Genomic DNA, 23,459 nt, shown 5'->3' on the forward strand with positions numbered 1-23,459 from the left:
GGTCACGTCTCACAGAGAAAAATACCTGCACACTGAGAAAAAAGTCATAGCATAAGAGGTGAAATGAAGTATAAGACTGTGTTTATAAAAATGTATTTATTTTTAATTATTCCATGTGAAAAAGGTGAGAACACGTGAGGTAATGTGATTTTGTTTTGTCGCCTCTTTCTTCTGTCTTTCTTCTTTTTTAATTAAGTGCAGCTCATTTGACATTAGCACCGAAATTGTATTTCCCACCTGCCAGCAAATGGTTTGTAGATTATAAATTCACTTGTCCTGAGAGAGGAAATCACTCTTTCCTCATAAAAGCCATGCATGTCTGCTGTATGGTTTAAATGTGATGCTTGTTAATAGAAAATAAAGATACTTTTATTACCCCTGTGTACCAATATGTTTCTCCTCATACTGTATATACAATCTGTATTTCCTCACTGAGCTGTAATATCACGCCCTAACCACAAGGTGTCCTCCTTGTGACAGCAGAGGATTAAAGTACCAGGTTGAAACAGGTGACAATTCATACAGAGGGTAACAGCCTCTTTATCAACTGACTGAATCAGATGTGAAGTGAACTCTAAACACTTGTCAAAGTGAACTACAGATCCACATCTGACCGTGCAGCTTCTGCAGACTGAAGAGCCGCTGAAACTTGTTGCCTAAAACTTTTCACAAATGAATATTTATTATTAATCAAATTTACTGTGCAATAAATCTGGATCAAACAAGATTTATGGACCAAACTATGCAGTTTGCAACATTATGAAATGATGTAGTTAATATGGAGATTAATGAGAAATGATAAATTGCTGTTTTTTCTTGACTTGAAAATGTCTTTTCTTTCATTTTCTGGCGGCCTGTTTGTGATATCAGCTGATAAATTAGTCACATAATCATTTCTAATTTTGAGTAATCGGTTGGACAGCCGTTTGGAGAAATTGAATACTTCTGAATGAGCAACTTGTTTGTGATGTTTTCAGTGTACTGCTCCTTTCCCTGAGATACACAACTCCACATATGGTCGTCGTGTCTCCGCCCAGCTACCCCAGACTCCCGCTGTTGTTTCTCCGCCCAGTGCGTGAGTGTGGACTGGAAGATAACAGTGGAAACTGGGCAGGGTCTTGCCTGCACATGAAAGCAGCTTCGACGCGTGCACGGTCCACTTTACCTCTAGAGAACATGACGAGCCTTTGCGCAGCTGCGAGACTTTTAACTGCGCTCAACTTCGACTCGGTGTGACATCGGTGATTCCTGTGGGCGTTACTGCGCAGACACACCGGCGGTGTTGAAGGCTACAACTTTGGGAAGTGTGTGGATTTGTTGTGAGAGCTGAGAAGGAATGCGCGGATTTGGTGGCTTTTCCTCTTGTTGTTTCTCCCCTCGGAGCCGTGTCGTGACTCCAGCCAATCTGCGGTGTCCGTCTGCTTTATCGAGTGTTTTTGTGAGCGTGCAATCGTCAGCGAACATGCAGCACGATGTGGAGCTGCACCCCTGCCTCTAACAGACTGTTTACCTGTGTTGAAACGGAGCAAGGTCGCACGTCTTGCCTGTGCAGAGGCTCCATGGGAAACCGCCGCGCGTAACGCCGGCTCTCCATGGAGGACTGGTGGAGAAGCCGCTCATCACAATCCACACTTTAACACAGTGAGTGACACTTGAAACAAGATGAGTCAAGACCAGGACGGGATATCCTTACCGGTGCCTTGCTTCAGCGCTTGTCCCGGCATAGAGAGCCTCCGCGGTGAAAGCACCAGCAGCAGTAGCGGTGGGGGAGGTGGAGGTGGCGGCGCCTCCGGGATCCCCGCAGCGGGGAGTTTCTGGCAGGACTCGGTGATCGGAAGCGGGGGGCTCAGCCCCACCGCGGGAAGCTGCCCGATGGACGGCGGAGGTTTGCTGTCCACCGGGAAGTCGTGCAAAAACAGGCCGGTGACGGTGGCCTATGTGGTGAACGGAGAGGCGAGCCAGCAGAATAACGCGGAGAGCATGGCTCTGCAGTGTCTGAAGGACGCCTGCGACACGGTGGGCAGCAAGCTGGAGACCGTGAACTTCAGTAAACTGGACTTTGGGGAGACCACGGTGCTGGACCGCTTCTACAACGCAGGTGAGTCCCCACCACCCTGCCTTATGACTGACAGGATATAACTCATTGTTAATGTGGTCAATCTTTGTCCTATTGGGATTTTTAGATCAATCCTCTAAATGCATTTCATAGGATTTAACCTAATCTTCACTCCATTATAATGATTAAACTGGAAGATCAATAGTCCTCAGTGACAGCCTGAAGTGCATTACTTCATCTTGGCATGTGGTACAGCCATGCTTACTTCTCTCCCAAACTAGTTTCAGGGGTCAAAGGTATCACCTGTGTTCCTGGAAACAGTTTGCCTGCAGGACAGGTTGCTCTGTGCACCATATACACATCACCTCAGCTCTGCATGTCAGGACTTGCGCCTGCAGCCTTCATGTCACACTTATTTCCACACTGTATTGGACAAAGTTGGAACTCACCAAGCAAAAAAAAAAAAAAAGTATAATTTGGGGTTGTTTAATTTGCTCCACAAATGTGGGGGTGATTGTTATATTTTCCCCCCACACATAGTTTCCCCCTTCCATTGTGCGCCTCCAGTGTTGTGCTGGAGTGTCATGGGTTGAGCCATGAGGCTGGACTTTCCACTGGAATCTACGAGCAGAGAAACAAACTTGAACCCTCAGACTGAAGCACTTTCCCTGCTTTTATTCATACTGTATGTGAAGTACTTGGCTCCTAATCCTACTGGAAATGTTCAGTTGCATAATAAGCATCGAAGAAGAAAAAAAAAAAAATCATTGTTTGGAAAGCAGAACTTTCAGGGGCTGTGGTCAAATAAAAAGCAGCTGTAATGTACAGAGCTGAAGGAGCCAGAAACAGCAGCCACTGTTTGCATTTACCTCAGATATTTGGTATCAGGATCTGTTCAGCAGATATTGCAGATGCCTGTGACGAGCAACGCCTTAGCAAAATACCAAAGTGCGAGTGTCAAGGATGCAGCTATATTGGTTTCATCAAATTTTAATGGGGCCACATCTCACACCTCACCCAAATACAACCGTTTCTTCTCACTTTATTGTGCACTGATAAAAACGATGACGACTTTAGCTGAGAGGAGATTTCATCTGAAGGACAAGCGTGCATGAAAATGTGAAACCTTGTGGTCTAGATTGTTGTCAAAATTCATCAAAAAGAGTTTTCAACAAGAGGGACAAGTTTAAGAACGTAAACTGTGCCTGAATAAAGGAGAGAACAACGTTACAGGACACAGCAGCAGAAATAAGGAGGTAATTTACCAGGAAGACGTCAGCATCCAGGTTGGAACCAGACTCAAACTGGTTGGATTGAAGAGTGAGCGTTATGAACAATTATTGTTTCAACAGCTTTATAATGACTCATATTTCAACACTTACCTGCTCTTCATATTGAAATACAGCCGCGGAAATCCTGTTGAGTCAATTTTAGCTGATAATCTTATAAACAGCTCTGGAAGAAATGAATGTTGAAATCCTATTCAAAGAGTGACTTAAACATTTCGTGTATTCTAGACATCTTGGACAACTTTGACTTTTCAGCCAAAGTTATCCCACTTTTAACACAAACTCTTAAATGTTTTTAATAACCAGGAAGTTACCTTTTATAAGTGTCCCGGCCCAAAGACAACAGCAGCACATGATGTGAAGCACATTATTGAGGTTTCCTGTTTATGCATGACAAAATCGTTCATGATCATTTTTACTCCTTACCTGAAAATTCAGTCGAAGATACATTGGAGATAGAGTGAAACCAGGTTTTAATAGCTCCTGAATCAAGAAATAATGTCAATAATATGTTTCTAATGCAAAAAGTTTTTTGTTTTACCCACATCAAAGCTTAAAATGCCTTCCTGGTCAGAACATACCGGTGAAACCAGACAGTTGTAAAGTGCCTGTTCGACACATGACAGGCTTGTTGTTTGTCATAACATCACATTATTGGTTGTACAAACACATCAAGTTCTCCTTTTTTTTTTCCATCTGGTTGTGTTCCTCTGAACTACTGTGGAATTTACTCATAATCCACATGGGAGGCTGGAAAGGAATTTTCCCAGAAACACGCTGTTGTATCTATTCAAACACAAACTACTTCATCCTCTTCCTGCGCAAGTGTGTGTGTGTGTAGCAGATACGAAGGCCAGACAACAAAAACCTTTAAACAATGAGCTCAGAGCTGGACTGGAAGCTTGTGCATGCCTGTTGCTGTGGAAAGATGATTTGCCAGATTCAAATACAGCGAGAGGCTGCTGGTATCTGTCCTTAAATGCCGGCCTCACATGACTGTGCACAAAGAGGGCATTTGGCTGAGAGATGGCAGAGGCCGATAGTCAAGCCTTCGGGCCATGATGCACAGGATACGTTAGGGAAATATGTAGATGCAAACTTTTGCCAACAGTAATTTTTCATCAGAGGTTTTTCTTTTTTTTTCTTGGAAGCACAGCTGTTGATCACAGACTCTGTTCCTTCAGCTCTCAATGCTGACAGTCGAATCGATCAGCTGTTTGAACATGTTGCTCCGGTGTGTCACTCACAGTGTGATCACATGTTATTGACTGATACGCGTCAACAGTGATGTTAGAAAATAAAGCGGATGACCTACATGCTGCGACAGTCCGACGTAAAGATATATTCAATTTCAAACGCAGCAACACAGTGAGTCTTTATGGCAGCGAGTGGCTGCTTCCACTGGAACTAGATTTTTTTTCTAGGTCATAAAAAAAAAAAAAAAAAAGCAGAAGCCAAAATCAATAAACTAAAAAGCATCTGTCATAGCTGCTGGTTCGCTCCTCCATCAGTATGAATCATTGATATAATTTATGTCGTCTAAACTGTACAATCCCAAAGTTTGTTGACCACTGAGCACACATTCAGTGGCTGGGCAAAGGTCAAAGTGCATGATGGTTAGTGTGTTTGTTGAAAAGGGCCTAATAATTGTGGATTGAGAATCACATCTCATATTTTGGAGAGTAAGCCAAGCCAAGCCAATCAGCAGTCTTTGTAGGTGAGACTATTGATGGGGATATAATCTAATGACGACAGTCCAGGAATCAGAGAATAATTAAACATATCCAAACAAATATGGCTGCATCATAGACTGTATATTGGAAAATATGACTGACGTAAAGAACAGCTCTTAAATCAGAGCCACACTTCGTACTGCGGCATTTGTTCACAGGTGTTCTTGCAGTTTCTTCCTACCAGTTTTAGAAAATGATTTTCCCTCGGCTCATCTTGTACTTGAGACACAGAGTCAGGAGGATTCAGCGCTCTCAGTTGTTTCTGCCTCGATCATCTCGATGGAGGATCAGGTGAAAGCGGCTAAGAGGGTTGGATTGACGGCTCGATGACTTGTAGCGCACGGCGACAGTGAATCGCTCAAGCGGAATATAGCTCAGTATGTTTTTCAAATGACTACATCAATGATTACTTCAATTGACATAATAATTGCCGAGCTAACTGCCCCTAGCCACCTGGTAACGCAGCTTGTGTGTGGACTGAAAACAAGATGGAGTGGACAGATGCATCAGCTGAGGATTGTTTAGGTCAATATAACCACTCTCCTAAAAGAAGATAACACAAGGGCAAATCATACTGAGGCGTATTTGACATGCTGATGCTACTACAAACACATTCAAAGTTAGGCTATAGGCGAATTATTTGTTTCTCTTCTTTGATAATAGAATATATTTAATTCACATATGAAATAAATTTGTGCTGAGATGCTGGCTAATGCTCGAGATTTCCTAATTACATATGTTTGAATGGAACTTCTACAGTGGCTGAATACCTTGTTTCAAAAACACCTCGATTGTACAGACATACGCTGTTGCACCTTTCTCAGCGGGTTTGCCGTTGGGTCATGGCTGTGGTATGCGGAGCTTCATCTCTCCAGTCGATCATTATGTTGCGTTACTGTGTCATTTGCAGGGAGCACAATGGGGTTTTTTTTGGAACAATTCATTGCGCGCACTCTGAGAGCAGCATTGCCTCGGTCTGAGTGTTTGCTTACCTCTTGTTTTGCACTGAGAGCTGGAGTCTGCCACTCAGCGCTCTGCCAGCAGCACAGACACAACTCACAAATTGTTTTCAGGCTGTCTCACTTGTGTTTTCGCTTTGTTGTAATATTGAGAAGGTCTGAGAGGAGCACGTTGTTGAAAACTCTCTAGTCACAAGCTAGAAATATTTTTGAAAGCATGTCAGCCACTTAAACCCTCACTGGTATATCTTTCAATTTTCTTTTTGTATTGTGCAGTTTATTTCTCCTTTATTTCCCCGTGGCATTTAGCTTAACCGTAACGCTAACTGTCATTTAGCTTCGTAGCTCATTTGGTAATAAGTTCACATAGTTTAGTCATTTATACCATAGATTTCTGCCTGAGAACTGTCTGCAAACCGTCCTCTTCCGTGACGCAGTTTATGCTCTGACAGGAGGATTAAATAAAATTTCCTAAATTTTGGAGTTATTGGTGAATGTTGAAAATTCATGTGTCAATTCAAGTTCACCAAAGTTGAACTTGATGCAAAAAACTTCACAAGGATTTCCTTTTCCCTGAAAGTGGATTGTGATATTGTGAATTTTACAGAAAAGGCTCATTTTCTACCAAGGTCTCTATATTAAATTTGCTGTTAGTTGTTGCCTCCTTGCTTTGGTTAGACATGTTTTCTAATAAGTGAAACGCATAAAATCTAAACTGTGGACCCAAAGGTGGTGAGGTGTCCAGTGTCAACATCGCTGGGGCCTCGGCTGACGGCGTCTTGTTGAGAGCGTCTTGGGATTCGCCAGCATAAGACTGTACACTCAGCTTCCCGACAGAGAGGCCACGCTGCTCTGAAATCCCATCAGCTGGCCCTCCGCTAAGTTGTTTATCCTCCCTTCTGTTTACTCTGCATGCTTTGCTGCTCCTCAGAGGTTAGAGAGCACAAGGTCAGAAGGAATTAGCCCACAGGCCACTCGCTGGCGTCTGGGGAAGAGTGACTTCATTTCGGCGGGAGAGGTAGCTGCAGACGGAAACGGAACCTCAAGTGCATGTCGGTGAGGGAAAGACTTTTCTTTCTTTTTTTTGTGTCATGATGTTACATGCTGATATTTTTCAACAGGAAGTATAGTGTAGACTCCAAATCGGAAGCAAAGAATCAGTTCTTCATCATTCATTATTGTTGTGACATCCGTGTTACAATGGCGATTTGCCGGCAATGACACACCAGAGATCACTGTAATCACTCCAGGTTTTTTTGCTTTGACATCTTTGCATGTTCTTCAGACTAATAACACTAATCCCCAATGTCCCTCTGCACAGTATTTCAATATCAAACAGTCTGTTAAAAGGGTATTTTTCATATATACACAGACCGTGTTGTAAGTGCACTATACTCTTGGATAAACCCTAGGCTAAATCTCTTAAGTGCTCCTCAGAAAAATGACAGGAGGTGGAGAGGCGGAGTATCAGAGCTCCCTTTCAGGTCTTATCAGGGGTTCATTTGAGGTAAAAGGCAGCAGGAGTGGGTAGCCAGCGTCTTTAGAAACCAGTGGGGAGTGAGAGGGGAACTGACTCATATCAATTTTAGTATGGTGGTAAGGCAGCAGGAAGTAGTGAATGGGTTTTGTTGCCACGAAGATCTGTAGGATTACTGTCAATACATAATGCGTTTTTCAGTCCAATCATAAAAGTGTAGCAGGGGAAGCAGGGACACCAGTTGGCTTCTGTAAAGAGCGCAACTCCTTCTCAGTCAGAAAAACTGTTACTACACCGTGGTTTTCTTCTCCTACATACATATAAAACAAACCGCTGAATGCAACTAGTTCTCAAACACTCTTTGCATTTACATGCACTTGACAAAGTCAAACAAGATTGTAACAGGTGTCAGTTAACAGAGGTGTGTCTCTCATCTGTCTTTACACTTGCTCCTCTCTCATCCAGCATGCAGCTCTTGTCTGGCTTGTGTCTGTGTTGTGATTCTGCACATGCACCACAAAGGTCACAGAGTCAAGTACAAACTCTTGTGTTTGCATGGGTGCTCGTGGGAATGAGGAAAATCCTTTTTAGGGCGGCAGCAGAAAAAATGGTTTCATTTTACAATAAACACAAGTTATAGAGAGAGTGTGTGTTGTTTTAAAAAGATGTCTACTGTAGGCCGCCACACACCTCTCTTGACATTAACCCAACCTTATAACTTACTGGGTGAATTCTGGTTATTTTGTGCAAGTTACTGGTTATTTACTGCAATAAAGTTATATTTAATGTAAATTTATTAAAACTTTGGAAAGTAAGAAGCTATTTATACATTTTGCTATTGCTAGATAGCCAATGTTAGCATTAACATCTGTTTACTTACCAGTCTAGAAGAAACATTGTGAGTTCAGCATCCATATTCATTCCTTGTGTGTTTTCTTCTACTAAAGTTAGCATGCTAACTAGCTAGCCCCAGCCTGTCACGTCATTTTCCGATAGCAACTCACTGTAGCCTCCAATCAGATGTAGCGGTGCTCAGAGGGAGTATTACAACCTCTTGTCTTGTAAACGTAATGATGGCCGACGCTTGTGTCAAGCGACAATCACCACCACCTGCTCCCAGCAAGAAATCTTGCGTGTTAGCATGCTAACATTTGCTGATTAGCATTAAACACAAAGTACAGCTGAAGCTGATGGGAATGTTTTGCAGATATTTGATCATCATAAACCAAAGTATTGGACAGAAATATGTCAATTAAGGGGCAATCCATGCAATATGTGTTGTGATATTTCATTTAAAATCACAAATGTGCATCTCATGGTGGCAGTAGAGGAAATGTCAGAAGATCACTACACTCTGTCGGATTTATCGCAGGGAGCCGTGAATGTCTGTCTTCAAATTTTATGCCAATCCATCAGGTAGATGTTGATATTTTGACTGGATAAGTGAAAAGTAAAAAGTCAGGGTAGCACTAACGTAAGTAGAATTCCCCATCATTCGGTAGTTTCTTAGATATTTCAGTCTGGATCAAAGGTATTACCGTCCCGGGAGAAATATCACTAACTGAAAATCTGTAGAGATCCTGAAGGTCGAAGAATCCTTCGAAATCACCGTAGGCAAATTCAACAATTGGTGTAAAAATACCAAGATATCCCCTAAGGAGATTTTTATGTGATGTTTCTGCTGTTTCACATGGATCTATTCCACTCAGGGTGCTCAGGTGTAATCTTCACTAATTCCTTCTGTGTACAGCTTTATTTCAATGCAGCAGTTTGCAAACAAGTGCAGCTCTTGCTCAATCCTATCATGTGAAATAACTGAGATAAGGTTGAGACATTGTTTACTTGGAATAAAAACAAACCCCTTCTGTTTCAGAGAGTTGAGTTTCACTGAAAAAGCAAGCTGTAAATCAAGTAGGCAAGTCGGGGCAACCAGCCCACTAGCACGGGTTGAATTCACATTCTGTTCTCAGCTATTTTCCCCCTCGGGGCCGTGGCACTGCAGTTTGTAAAATCTCTCAGTGTGTGAAAAGACAACAAAGTGGAGCAGAGGCAAAAAAAAAAAAAAGAAGAAGAAAGAACCAGTCTGCCAGGAGAGCGGTGCAACTGGCAGCCTGGTCTCATTTCCTGCATCATAGTCGTTTCTTTCAAGCAAACTTTTGTCTAAAAATAAAGAGAGCATTAATCTCTGTGCTGGGCAGGGCATCCAAATATACTGAATAACCATTGTCTAGTATTTCCCATATTATCCTCTGGGAGAATAGCTATATTTGTAGACAGAAGTGCTCAGTTGAAAGACTTCTATGGTGCTTTTTCTTCCATTCCCATGGTGGTATTTTTGGGAGCTTGCTTCTATGGGCTGTTTATACTTTGCGTGGCTTTTCGGCCTCATGTGTAGCTGAACCTGATTTTGGGATTCATTATAGATGTTTGACCACTTCTAGAGGCAGTTAGAAGTCCGTTGTCACGTGTGCCCCATGGTGTTTGTTTTGTTCCAATTTGTATTTGTTGGCCGTTCTTTCCTCTGTTTAATGAAAGTGTGGTGAAGAAGCAGTCTGCGTTGCCAGAAAGCAAATTAAAAACCAAAAAGACGACAATAAAGACGTCATCCCTCGTGAGTGATTGAGTCTCCCCGGGGGACAAACACGCACCACCTTGTTGTTACCGGCAGCTGTTGCATCACTAGTTTTGACAACCTTGACATTTCCAGGACAAGTTGATGAGATAATTCATCTTCAAAAGAAGTTTCTGACATACTTTCCAAAGTAAATTACAATTTAATTACATTTTTGTGTAGGAAAACCAGGAGATTATTCTGCTGAGCTGTTTTCAAATCTAGTGGAACAAATTTCAAATCTCAAATATTTGACAGCAAGTCCAAGTCAAGACTCAAGAATTCACAAGCAAACAACAATTTCTGGTTCCAGTAATTTACCAGGTCAAAACTTTGGACTTGAATGTTTCTGGAGACAGCTGTTGGCAAGTAGAGGAATGAAGTTTGATGCTGCACTCACAAGACTGACAAGTAAACAGCTGTTAAATCTCCTTCAACAGGTCCTTATTTTGTTTTTATCTCGTGCTCTGATCTCATGACAGATGAGGATACGGGTAAGGGGAGGATGCAGTGCACGTTCATGTCAAACACAGAGTACACAGTTTATACATCAGTGGGTAAATACCTCAATCTTAGGCTCCATGCAGACCCTCGTGGACATGGGAAAATGACAAGAATTACAACACATCACACAGACCCTTGCTATTGAAACATCTTCTCCAGCACAAGCAGCACAAGAGGTAATCATCATGCAGCTGCCACAAATTGCAGGAACACAACAACCATCCTCTCCTGTTCCTGGAAATTTGGCAGAGACTTTGGACACTACTCGAAGGTTTTTTTTTTTTGTTTTTTTTTTAAGGGGGAGGAAAAAGACGACTTCTTGAGTGTGGGAAATGGTTTCCAGTGGCGCTGGGAGACAGTCTTTCCACTGTCTCCTGGTGTCCTCGGTGTGGGCCGGGCTCCAGGGAAATCCTCCAACTGCGCTCTGCTCCACTAACACGAGCCTCGCTCCTTCCTTCAGCATTACAGATAAGGGGGGAAATCTGAAGTGCTACCCACTGATGGTTTGACTTACATCTTTTTACAGCAGTTTCCTCGCTGAGTCTCCATGGTTACAGCATCTTATGTGGAGTTGTTATGTAAGTGACTGTGACGAGTGCTTTATTTAATAACTGTACCTGTCCTGTTCCTGCATACTCAGAGTCAAACAGGGGGACTCACAGCTGGACTCACAGCTGGCCCCACGGTGACCACTGGAAACACTGCTGCTAATGTAACTGCAGTGCTTTTATTTATGTTCACAAATGTGAAGTGTTGTTAGGCCAAAAAGAGGGCACATACCTGCACATGCAAACATTTAGTCCCTCTCTTGAACTGCTAGGTCCCTCTCTAGAATGGTAGAGTAGTGGCACCGGAAAATAATAAAGGGAAAAATAATGAAGTAGTTTTCAGCAAAATTAAACAAGATATGACAAAACACCCGAGATTTTAAAAATGCTAAAGTTGATAGTTTCCAGTACAGAGGTATATTTTGGGCTGGTGTGATTTATTTGTTCATGTTTATTTTTTCAGTAATGGCACCTCAGTTGTAAATGTAACACTCTCTATGTGGATCGGATCAAACAGCCCGTTAAAGAGACAGTATGTTACTCTTCTCTAACATGTTTTAGTTGAAATATGCTCCATAACATATCTTGGTGTGGAGAGGTGCTATGAAAGACTCATTGAACAGCCTGGCAAGCCTCGCTCTTCTAACCAATCAGAGAAGGCCAAAGTCAGGAGTGGGAGCTCCGGCTCCGGCTCCAGCTGTGACGCTTTTGGTCGACTACTCCTCCCACGCTGATACTAGCTTAAAGTAGCTAAACCAGCTGCTGAAAGACGTCGCTGTGAAAGATCCTGCACCGTGTGATCAGTTTAAAGTGCTGCGAGATGTTTGGTGAAGCCGCTGGTAAAATAAAAGTATTATAAAAAAAAGTCCTCATCCCATTGCATTGCGGGAATTTTCTGTTATTATGGATAGTGTTGCTACTTTTCTAGAAAGCATTCAGTTAAACTCAAGATTCACTTGCTTGCTTTTTTTATGGAGTTTTCAACCATATCTCACAGCCCTCTTCAGCAAATGAAACTTGATGAAGTGGAAGAAGGTCATGGGATATGGTTAAAAAAGCTCTGGGAAAAAGAAACAAGTGAACCTTGAGCTAAGAATACTTAATTGCAGATATCGTTAGTTGCAGGTGTGGAGGTAAACAAACACTCATCACAGTGGACAATGAAGTTGTTTTGTATTATGCATTAGCCTGCACAGTGTATAGCTTTAGGGATGCATATTGTAGATGGTGCACACTGTCTCAGTGTTGTTTAGCTGAAGGCTGTGGGGAGCGACTGTTTACATTTCTCAACATCCTACACTCATTAAAATAGATTTCTTTGTGTCCACATGTGTGCTTTCTCTTTGGCTCGGTGCACAGGAGAGAAATAGGCTTTCTGAAATAATCCATACCCACTCTAACTGTCTCCAGTGCCATTTAGATCCTGCTGTGATTATAATATTGAGCAGCACCCCCTTCCCTCCCTCCAAAAACAGCATGTGTTACTGGTGGAGGCACTCTGGGGAGGGCTGAGAAGGATCTATAAAGAGGAGCCAAAAGACACCAAAATCATCCCCAGTAAATTCATGTGGCTCTCCGTTTTCTGAGCTGCTCATCAGCCGCCGCCTCCCTCCCTCTCCTCTCCCTCTTTCTCCCCCTTCAGAGGCACCGCTGGGCCTGAGGCACCTGCAGCAGCAGGCCAAGTGCTGCTGAAAGCCAAACAGTGTGAGAGAATATTGAATTATTTTCCCTCCTCTGCTTTAAGCAGTAGGCGAGGGAATCAATGTAGTTTTGGTCAGCCGCAGCAGGTCCTGCTGTAGGAGCTGTAGCAGGATTATCAGGGCATCACTATGCATGTTTTGCGATTGTTGTTTGTTTTTTTTCTTTTACAATTTGTCTTATCTCTCCCTGGTGGAGATATGCTTGGTTTACTACTAATTTGAGGTGATTGCAAAGACTAAACTGACAGATAAGGTGAGCACATGCGATCAGATGGCAGAGCCTGGTAAAAAGGGGGGGCTGGGTGACTTCAGTTTTCTCCTTCACTGGCTTTATGCAGCCTTCTGTCAACACTATGTTGGCAGGTGTTGCTGTTACATTGGCATGCACTGAGCTCTGCTGTTGCATTGGTAAGCAATCACGACATCTGAATGCTCTCCAGAAACAATCAGATGCTCTGCTGTTAAATGACAGGCGCTGACTGTGTGTGATGTTTCCCATCTCTGTGCGGTTTGTCTGCATGAATTCAAGGTTGTTGTCCTTAATGTGGCGAGAAAACCCCTGTCATGAAGCAACTGGAAGACTTACACAGTTCTTGCAAATGTAGTTGTATGTGTATAGCGGACAAGAACCACACTTCCCAGCGCTGCATTTCAGAACTTTAATGCAAGATACCAGCATAACTTCCCTGCAGCCGCAGACAAAGCGAGGAATATCTCTTGTATCGATGTTTATGTAACACGATAAACAAAGTCACCCCGTGTTAGCCAGAGGTTTCAGCAATGCACTCTAACATCACAAGCTACTAAGCAGCCTAAGCAGATTAGACAAGTTATGCATGAAAATGAAAGTATCAAAACATTCACTTAACACTTGTCCAGAACGAAAAGAGGATGTAAAGCTAATGAACGCGCAACACATTCAATTCATATAATAAAACAATTGCTTTACTTCCTGTTAAAGACAGAACATCCCCTTTATACGGAAGAGCAAAATAATTCTATATGAAAGTGTAGCTACATCTGTAATGATATCCTGGGAGGATTACTGAACAAGCCTACTGGGTGCATGTGTCAGGGCCCTGCGCCAGAGCCTCTGTTTGAAGTGACTGTTGACATTACTTGTTGGAAAACCAATCAAATTGCCACAAATGGACGCCAAGCAATGGCAAAGAGACCGAAATGACTCAAAATAGCTGCAGAGAGACTGAAAGTGACGACAGAGAGCAGCAAAATGACTCAGAACAGATGCAGGGCAACTACAAAGAGATGTGAACCAACGAGATATAGATGCAAAATGACCACAAACAGATAAAGCAACCAGAAAGAGACACAAAAGGACGAGAAAAAGATGGAACCTCCTAAACGGAGAGGAAAGGATGAAGGTGGCGGTGTACTACAACTATATGCAGCTTCTCATTTCAGCCTGTGATGTGCTCTTTCTTCATTATTGCTCAATACATGTGCATCAAGACTGAAACACACACTCCACACTGACGACATCATACGCCACTAGTCAAGCGTTGTCAGCTCTCAGGGGCTTTGTTGTGAGTACAAAGCACTTATGAGAACTGATTACTCCTCTCAACTCTCCCAGCAGAACAAGACTCGCTTGTGTTTTGCCCCCTTTCTTTCTTTTTTTTTTTTTTTTTCATGTGCGCACACTGTCGGCCGTGTTCTTCAACAGCCACATTAACCCTGCCCTGTGACAAACAGCAAACATTTTACTTCCATTCGCGTGAAGCAGGTGAGGTTTTCAAGCAGAGCTATGCAAAATTGCCCCACCCAAGTCATATCTGCACTTGAAAACACTGCACTGAAAATACATCTGTATATTACGCCGTTGCCTTTTAATGGCCTGTTTGTATTAAAATCTTGCTCAGATGTTATATTGATGGGTCTCCTGCCAGAGAAATGAGACTAGCCTATCTTTTATTCATCAGACAACCAATGCTGTCTGGATGTTGACATTCAGTTGCACCTTGTGTGCATTTTATCTTCCTCCCTGCAAGTAAGAGCAGGGAGGAAAAGAAATAGCCTTTTATTCCGTGTTTGCTCAGGAATGTTAAGGTTTGTAGTGAGATTAAGAATGGTGTACAAAGCATTTCTATTGTTTACTTTCAGCCAAGTCCAACAAAATACACCCGTTCGAGCCAGTCAGTCTTGGTTTGGACATTTAATAATGTCCAAGCTGATTTACTGATGATATCACTGATAGGGATACGTCACGGATGTGGAACTAACAAGTGGTTGTTAAGCAGAGGTCAGTCCAAGTGAGGATTAAGGTGTACTTTCCCTCTCCGCCTTAGACGTCAGAAAGTGAAACCTAACTTGCACTCAATCAGGGAGCAGGCATCCTGATGCGAAGATGCTGGCGGCTCATCCAGAGAACAAAACCCTCTTGATCGTCCGCATCACTGCACAGAGCTGCGGAGCTTCAAATCCCTTATATCCTGTCCTGTGCCCACTTGGCTGTAATGAAAATGTGAGGCTGTTTTCCAAAGCTCGCGTTGAGGAAGGAGGTTGATGAGATGAGAATCTCTGAGGCCGGCAACAAGTACCTGCCTGTTCCTGGTTGAATTTGCATGTGCTGATGAGGAGTGTGTAGAGCTGCAGAGGCCCCTCATCGCTGACAAAAAGCTCTCCACTACTACAATCAGCCTGCCTTTGATAGGCTTTTCTCCGCAGTGTTGTGTTGTGTTGGCATGCAGCCACAGAGCCACTGGATTACATTGACTGCTTGATGTTAAATGTGCATTCAAATTGTGAGTCTTCACATGGATGCTGTCATTGAATGATTTATTCTGATCTAACTGGTTTTCATGCCACTCGAGTGGAGCAGAACAAGCTGTAGAGACACCAACACATTACCAAAGACCGTTTTTACATTAGACAGTGATTTAATCTTTTTTTTTTTTTTTTATTGAATTTAATCTATTGTAAACACAAGTGCAGCTCTAAGTAATTTGGGGCGAGTTAAGTCTCACATCTTAAAATACAAACTGCATGTGAAGGTGCAAGTCAAAATGCCTTTGAGCAGAGCGTTTGAACATTTTCCCCTAATAGTGTTTTAGTAAAGCTGAGACCAAGTCACACACACACACCAGACTTCAGAGAAGAAAAAATATGTAAATGTAGATGTAACGGGTTCGTACCTGACCCCTGCCCCAATCCCTCCGCCAAGTTTGATGCAGATCGGTTCAGTACTTCTTGTGTAATCCTGCAGACAAATAAACAAACCCAGGTGGAAACATATTCTCCTTTGCTGAGGTAATAGATTTAATAATTAGATATTTATGGTATATTGTTGTGGTGGATATGCCTGACACTGTCTTTATTTATTTTTACCTTCTTCATTCTGACTCGAGTCCAAGTCTCAAGAGTAACCAAGGTAATTGAAAAGATAGAGGCCGTCATATTTTGCAGAGATTGAAAGCAATTGTAGGCAAATTTGTGATTTTCAGATACATAAGAAAGTGATACTTGACTTGAGCCACACATTTCTTGTCTCTCAAACGTCATCAAGCTTTAAGATGATGGTAAACTTTGGTCTGTTTTGCACTGACAACATTGACAATAACCTCTCACCTCCTTAGCAATCAGAAACATGTTCAAACTCCCTGTTCAGACCTGCAGAATTAACCCAGACCACTACACAGGGACCATCAGAGACTAATGCACCGCCTGCAAATGGTCAGAGCAGAGCAACCCATCATCTGAGTTAGTCATGGTGTGAGCAAGTCTTTAAATCGCCCCATTGTGTTGAGATGACTGAATGTTTTGGTGCTTTTCTGCAGTAGTATTCGCCCGCTCTGATGGGCGCATGCTTGAATCAACGCATTAGGGGGGAAAAAGACTCGGTCGGCTGGATCAGAGATTCTCTGCTCTTAAGCTCCATGTAATTTGTTTGTTGACACAGAGAGGCGGATAGTTGGAAACAGATGAAAAACACAGGGTGCGGTGTTATCTCTGTGGCGCTCCTCTGTCATTACTGGAGTGCAGCCCCCGGGTTGATTTGTTTTTGTTGTCATCAGCGGCTGGAGGCGGCCTCGGGGACGGCGTGCATACAGCTCCACCTCATGTGAGGGTCTCCGTAACACCGCCATGCTTATTCTACAGGTTGATGAGCGTGTTTAACACCACACACCCACCGTAATAACCTCTAAATACAAGATTTGAGAGATTTTTTTTGGGCTGTGATATGACTATGGCTTCAGCTCTGTGGTAACACAGCAGTCTGTTTTGCCGGACTCAGCGCTGGGAACTCTCCGCCCCTTCACCAGAAGCTGTAGGTCCCCGCTGGCTTGAGTGACAGTCGGCAATATTTACTTCTGTTAACCTATTGATCCTGATCATATGGCTGAGTCCAGCTGGAGTCAGTGTGGTATTTACTGTGTTTGCATTTATTGACAGTGTTGAAAAGGTGGGTCGAGCCCCCACCATCGATGGAGTAATTCTGTTTTTCAAGAGCGTGCTTCTGAATTAGCTCCACTTGTCCCTCTGACATGAGAATCTATCACTGACAACAGACTGCAATAAAAGCTGCTGTGAGCATCACCTTTCACAATATACAGTTTCCACTGGTGACAAATGCGTGATGTGCTTTTGTATGTGTCCATTAACCTTTGACCTCAGAGCTGTGTCTCTCTCTCCCAGAGCAATAAAGACCAGTCGATGTTGTCTATAATGAAAACCACATATCAACAGTTAGTGACTTTCACCATTTGATTTGATGCAGGTTTTACATTAAGGTTTACACATTTGATTAAAGCTACACTGAACATTTTATTTTTGATTAGTATTCGTACACACGAAGCACATTTAATTGATCAAAATTGTAGTTTTCTCTGTCAGTCAACAAATCAATTTATTGAATAATTGTTTGAACATTGCATCACTGTTTTTTTGTTTGAAAAAAAAACACTTAACTTGCTAAAAGCGTTTCTTACTTTAGCAACAACACTCTTTACATTTGTATAAATTTCATACAAAAATCTGCTCTTGTTTTTAACGTGTTGATCATTGGTTTTTAGAGAAGAGCTGTTGGCACAGGTTTTGGAGAGGTGTTATGATAAGGCTTCTGGAGCAGCATTTGTCACTTGTTCAAAGTGAGTAAAAACACAATGAGGCTGTAAAGGTGGACTGGTAAATACCTCGGTTTTCGTGTTCGTGTGACAACGTTTCACGTCCCCGACAACCTCTGTAGTCTCATTTAGCCACTTGTTAGTAACCACCTTTTTTGTCATAGAATTTAACGTGAAAATGTCTAGAGCTTGTGTTGACCACAGACCTTATTTCAGGCATTTAACCAAAAACCCACAAAAAATTTTTTGTTAAAAACGCCATTGATTTCAGGACGAGGGAACCTGGAAGTGCTAAAATGCAAACTTACTTCCAGGTTTTAGGATTCATCCCTGCAGCACGCTATATGGTCAAAAGTATGTTTTTCATCTTGGGCTGTTTCTCATGGTTTTGAAAAAGGTCCATTAGTTCCAATGAAAGGAAATCTACAGTATACAATGATATTTAAGGGCGTTTTCACACCTAAAGTTCGTTTGCTCTGAACCGATTCAGTTAATGAGTTTATAAACTTGTAGCATTTTCCCCTTGGTTCGCTTTGCTTTCACACAGAGAAAAATTCCATCTCAGGTTACAGGAACTGTTGAGCTCAGACTCGTGAGTTCACCTGCCAGTGGGATCGGGTCGAGCTCAGAACTCTTTCGCACCGAAAACGAACCGCTCCAGAGTTCGTTTGGGACTGAGAACAGCTCCTCGGAAGGGTCTTTTGGTTCCCACCCGAGTGCGATTACTGTTTTCAAACCTGCCCGAACGAATCGTACCAAGGGGGAAAATGAACCAGGGTTCGGTTTAACCGGACTCAATAATAATGAGCTTCCATCTTTATACCAACAATTTGCATCTAATACTGTCTTTCCATTGACTTTATTTGCAATCACAGTGCCTTTTGAATTTACGCAAATTTCTGTGTGAACAAACCTTTATAGCTGCAGATCAATGCCCATGGTTTTGGAATGAGATGTTCAACAATCACATATGCGATTGATAAATCCCCAAAATCCCCTGGCCATAGTGCATCTGTATTACTATTGTCGCAGAGACAGACGCCTAACACAACACCTGCCTGTTTCTCACCATCAGACCTTGCTGTGGTGGAGATGACGGACGCCTTCCGCCAGCCCTCGCTCTTCTACCACCTGGGAGTCAGAGAGAGCTTCAGCATGGCCAACAACATCATCCTGTACTGCGACACTAACTCCGAATCCCTCCAGTCCCTGCAGGTAAGCCGTCACTACCAACAGGAACCGGGACGATCCTGCCGCCCTCGTCACTCCTGACACATGGTCGTGATTAAAGGCTTTATTTAGGAGCAGGCATGAGGCACGTAGGATTGACAGAAATGTAATTTGGTGACAGCGGCACATAAACGCATCAATAATTTGATGGAAGGAAACACATTTATGAAACATTTAGAGATGGGAAGTCAGCGGTGGCCTCATTTAGTTGTGGATGAGCAAAACAAATTGGGTCTCCGAGGGAAAATCGAGTTTATCATCGAAAGACAATTGTGTTTTGTTTTTCAATTAGTGATCAACCACTAATTTAAAGTGGTATTTTTATTTTTTGATGTCAGTGGTGTTCGTGCTCACCTGTTTTTATGTAGTGTTTTGTGTTTCGATTACATTTAAGATTCAACTTCCACCAATGAGCTTCTGTTTTCAGCACTAATTGTTTGTGAACTTGAAAAACGTATCAACAGATTTCATTAGTTACTTCATAAGTTTCGACCATGAGACAAGGAACAGGTTGATCTTGTTCCCGGTGCGAAGCCAAAAGAAAGATTAAAAAACATTTCTTATAAAATAAAACCTTCAGGGGAAAAGAACAGAGCTGCAGCTTCACACAACGAAATGCTGTATAATTAGTAATAGTTTAGCAGCAGTAATATTTTCTGTCCCGTCAGATTATTTTGATAATACTTCTGATATATTTATCCATGTTGAGAGTGAATGACAGACTCGCATCAGGCCGCAGGCTGCGCTGTAGTCAGTGTGTCCGGGAAGCAACAGTTACCCACAGAATCAATTCCTCTTGGCAGTTTTGCCTACAGAATAATAGCACTCACTTAGACTCATCTACTGGCTAAATGTATTACAAGATAAGGTTTCTGGTTTCTGGTGGTTTCTGAAAATCAACTTCCTGGGGGAAACAACGTAACTGCAAGTAACTAAGTGTTGTTACATGATTCCCAACGATATGCAAACATTTTTTCCGTGCATGCATTTAGTATAGATTGATTCACGACTATGTTACAGGAATCTGCAGTGGAGAGTAACAAAAAACTGTGTTCATGTTAAAATGTCCAGTTGTTGCTTTAATGGGCTGGAACGCTGTTTTGGCTGCGTCAGCATATGACAACAGTGCGAGTCTTATAGCTCCCGTGTAGCAGACGAGACGCGGTTCACGCAGTCTGAGGCCCGGGCTGAACACACCGAATAACCTCCAGCTGCAGGCGTGTTGCAGCAGAGGAACACTGACGCCTTTATAGTAGGTAGTTTGTGTAGTGAAGGGGAGTCTTATGGCGACAGGGATCGTCGGCCAGCGGCCACACTGTGCTGTATAGTCAGCGTGTAGCACTGCACACCCTGTCAGGGGAGAGTCAAGACAAACATGACATTAAAAGCAAATGCACATTCATCGAACCTCTATTATTTATGCTTCGTAATTGCTTTAGATGGCATTCAGTCCCGCTCCGATGCAAACTGGTACCTAATAGGCGTTTTCCCTTCCTGTGGTCTGCAGTGGTGCCCACCCGTCTGGCTGGGCGGTGGGCTTGCAGCTCCTCAACCCAACCTCTTCTCTCTGGTGGTTTCCTCTGATCGCTATCAGGCGGTGCTGTTTTAAACTCTGGGCTTTTCTTTAAATACTGGAGCTCCTTTTAAAAATACGGAGGCCTTTGTGTACTCACTGTACCCATGCTGGTCATGCTTCTTTTCACTGCAGAATAAAATAGTCTCTCTGTACACACAAGTCCAATCTGTTTGAGAATGAATGGAAGGTTGAGAGCTTATGATTTTCTTCACCTACTATTCTACGGTTTGATTGTATGTGCTTGTTGTGTGCTCAGGATTTCTTTCTTTTCATTTGTGATTGCTGAAGTTCTAGGAAGACATGGTGATGCTTTGTGCCATGTAATTTAAATAAGTGAAGTGGCTACTCTTCCTTTTTAGCAGCTCAGCCAAATCATCTAATGTGTGATGAAAGATTTGGCACCTCGGGCGATTTGTGTGTCTCTGGTTTAACGATATATGTACTGTAAGTGGTCCAAGTTAAAACTTGGGATATTATCCCAAAATTAAATAGGTGAAATTGTGGCAGTGGCAGAGTTGGATAGTTCGTTCATTTTAAAGCCTACATATAAAAAATTTATCAAAAACAATCTTCCAGGCGCAGAATATCTGACTTTATACAACACTAAGGCTTCAGTACGCTTCAAACACACCGGCTTGTACATCATGTCATCGAGAGAAGTTAAAACCCTGCGCGTTTTCACACCTCCACAGATCTGCCCAATCAATGCATGAAGTGGATGTGGTTGTAAAGCTTCAAGGTTGTCTCACCAACCTTCAGCAGCTCACCCCCACCCTTTTTCAGGTTGAAAGACGGTGTTAGGTGACCCAACAAGCACTGAAGCATTTGAGGCCTTAAGTTATAATATTTACATTATTTAACTTGCAAAAGATCAAACAAAGACCAATACTATTTTTTTCTATTACTAAAAAGCCTTTAGACTCAGGACAGGTTAATCATTTATTGTTTTGTAGCCTGGAGAGCTACCACCTAAACGTCAGGGATTCAGATCGTTAGGTTTTAGCTGTGTCATTCTACGTTGTACAGAGCGATGCCTCCCCTCCCCGAAAAGTCAAATATTCATGCAATGTAGCGACTCAGTCGAACGCTCGACTTGAACAGTTAAAGATACAAAATAAAAAATATTTGCAAAACCTTTTGAATACTTGGAGACCTTCCTCGCTTACGGCAGGAGGACTCGAGTCGGAATGAAGTCACAAAAATGAAACATTGATTTGGACTGAACAGCTCTGAGAATTGACTTCCCTAAGACTTGGTCTGTCTTGTGACTCCACAGCAGAAACTTTTCAAGGTTTGAGTTTTGACCAGGTAAAAATAAATAAGACAGTGTCAGGTATATCCGCCATAACAACATACCATAAATATTGAATTATTAAATATATTACCTCAGCAAAGCAGGTTATGTTTTCACCTGGCGGTTGTTTGTTTGCCAGCAGGGTCACACAAAAAGTACTGAACCAATTTGCAGCAAACTCGGTGGAGCGACGGAGCAACCCGTAAGATTTTTTTGGGGCAGATCCAGGACCATTTACTATGAATTAGTATGATGTATTAGTATTAGTATTGTGAATTCACATTTGTATCCTTTCCGGTGCATCACTGGCAGCAACTGTTACAACATAATGTACGCTTGCAACATCACAGCTTATCACCAGAAACATTCATTAGGTATTTCTCAACCAGCCGAACCCCCAGAAGGTCATTGTTATCATGATGAAATGTAACAGTCTCAGGTATGATGTGTTTGATTTTGGTTGAACTGGTAGGTTTTGTATTGTTTCGTTCAGTAACACTGTGTCCAGAACAGAATTGCCGTTAGGAGAAAATGTTCTTGTTGAATCTCTAAATGCATCTTTCTCTTCTCTTCTTTCAGGAGATAATTTGCCAGAAGAACACTGTAAGTACACAAAGCAATCTTTTTTTTTTTTCCCTCTCGCCTCTGACTTTCACACATTACTCACCCATTGCTCACACATCACACATATTATGTGGTGCAAAGAATATGCTTTTCTACAACATGCATGGAGCACAGTGTCTAGCACCTTATGCTTCTCCTCTCTGTGTTTGTAAAGGTTTTCTCCTCTGCAGCCCACTTTTGTTTAGGAGCTGTGATAAATGCTCCGTTCACAGAAATTAAAAATTAAAAAAAAAAAAAAAAAAACATCTTCTCTTTCAATTACAAGATGTTTTTTCTCAGGTGACAGCCGGTTCAGGATTTGACTTGCAAAAGCTGCAGCATTCAAATAAGGTGCTGACTTAAAACTAAGGAAATCCTGTTCTTTACTAAGTCACATCCTACTGTAGATCCTAATACAATAGCATGTGTACATACAGTATAGCATATGTTCTTAGTGCAGTGGGTAGAGGACAAACCCTGTAGTTTGGTCATTATAAACCACCGATGAGCCTTATTACAGCCCCAGTTTGCATAGCGGCTGCCAACTATTGCCACAACAGTGAAAGGATGTTTTTGTCATTGATTATTTTGACTAACCAACAGTCAAAAACTAAAAATAATTCAACTTGCAGTGATATTAAACAGAGAAAAGCAGAAAAATCTCTCATCTTAGAAGCTGGGAGTAAGAAATGTTTTGCATTTTTGCTTGATAAATCTCCTTAAATCATTATTCACTTATCCAAATGGAAAATTGATTTGACTAATTGATCACAAAGTAAAGCAAAGTGTGATCAAAGC

At 42.3% G+C, this 23,459-nt stretch overlaps 1 protein-coding gene across 1 annotated transcript in view; it reads left to right on the forward strand.

Annotated features, from left to right (window-relative positions):
• The first annotated feature begins 1,181 nt into the window (after positions 1 to 1,181).
• The window catches only part of map3k5 (mitogen-activated protein kinase kinase kinase 5), a 64,847-nt gene continuing 42,569 nt past the window's right edge, over positions 1,182 to 23,459 (forward strand). Inside the window, exons 1-3 of the mRNA XM_022766415.1 lie at positions 1,182 to 2,098; positions 19,034 to 19,173; positions 22,638 to 22,661. Of these exons, the coding sequence (XP_022622136.1) occupies positions 1,663 to 2,098; positions 19,034 to 19,173; positions 22,638 to 22,661 (600 nt within the window). The 5' untranslated portion in view covers positions 1,182 to 1,662. The remainder of the gene's footprint in view (positions 2,099 to 19,033; positions 19,174 to 22,637; positions 22,662 to 23,459) is intronic.

This window comes from Seriola dumerili, unplaced genomic scaffold, assembly GCF_002260705.1.
Source record: "Seriola dumerili isolate Sdu_G_001 unplaced genomic scaffold, Sdu_1.0 BDQW01000025.1, whole genome shotgun sequence".
NCBI lineage: Eukaryota > Metazoa > Chordata > Actinopteri > Carangiformes > Carangidae > Seriola > Seriola dumerili.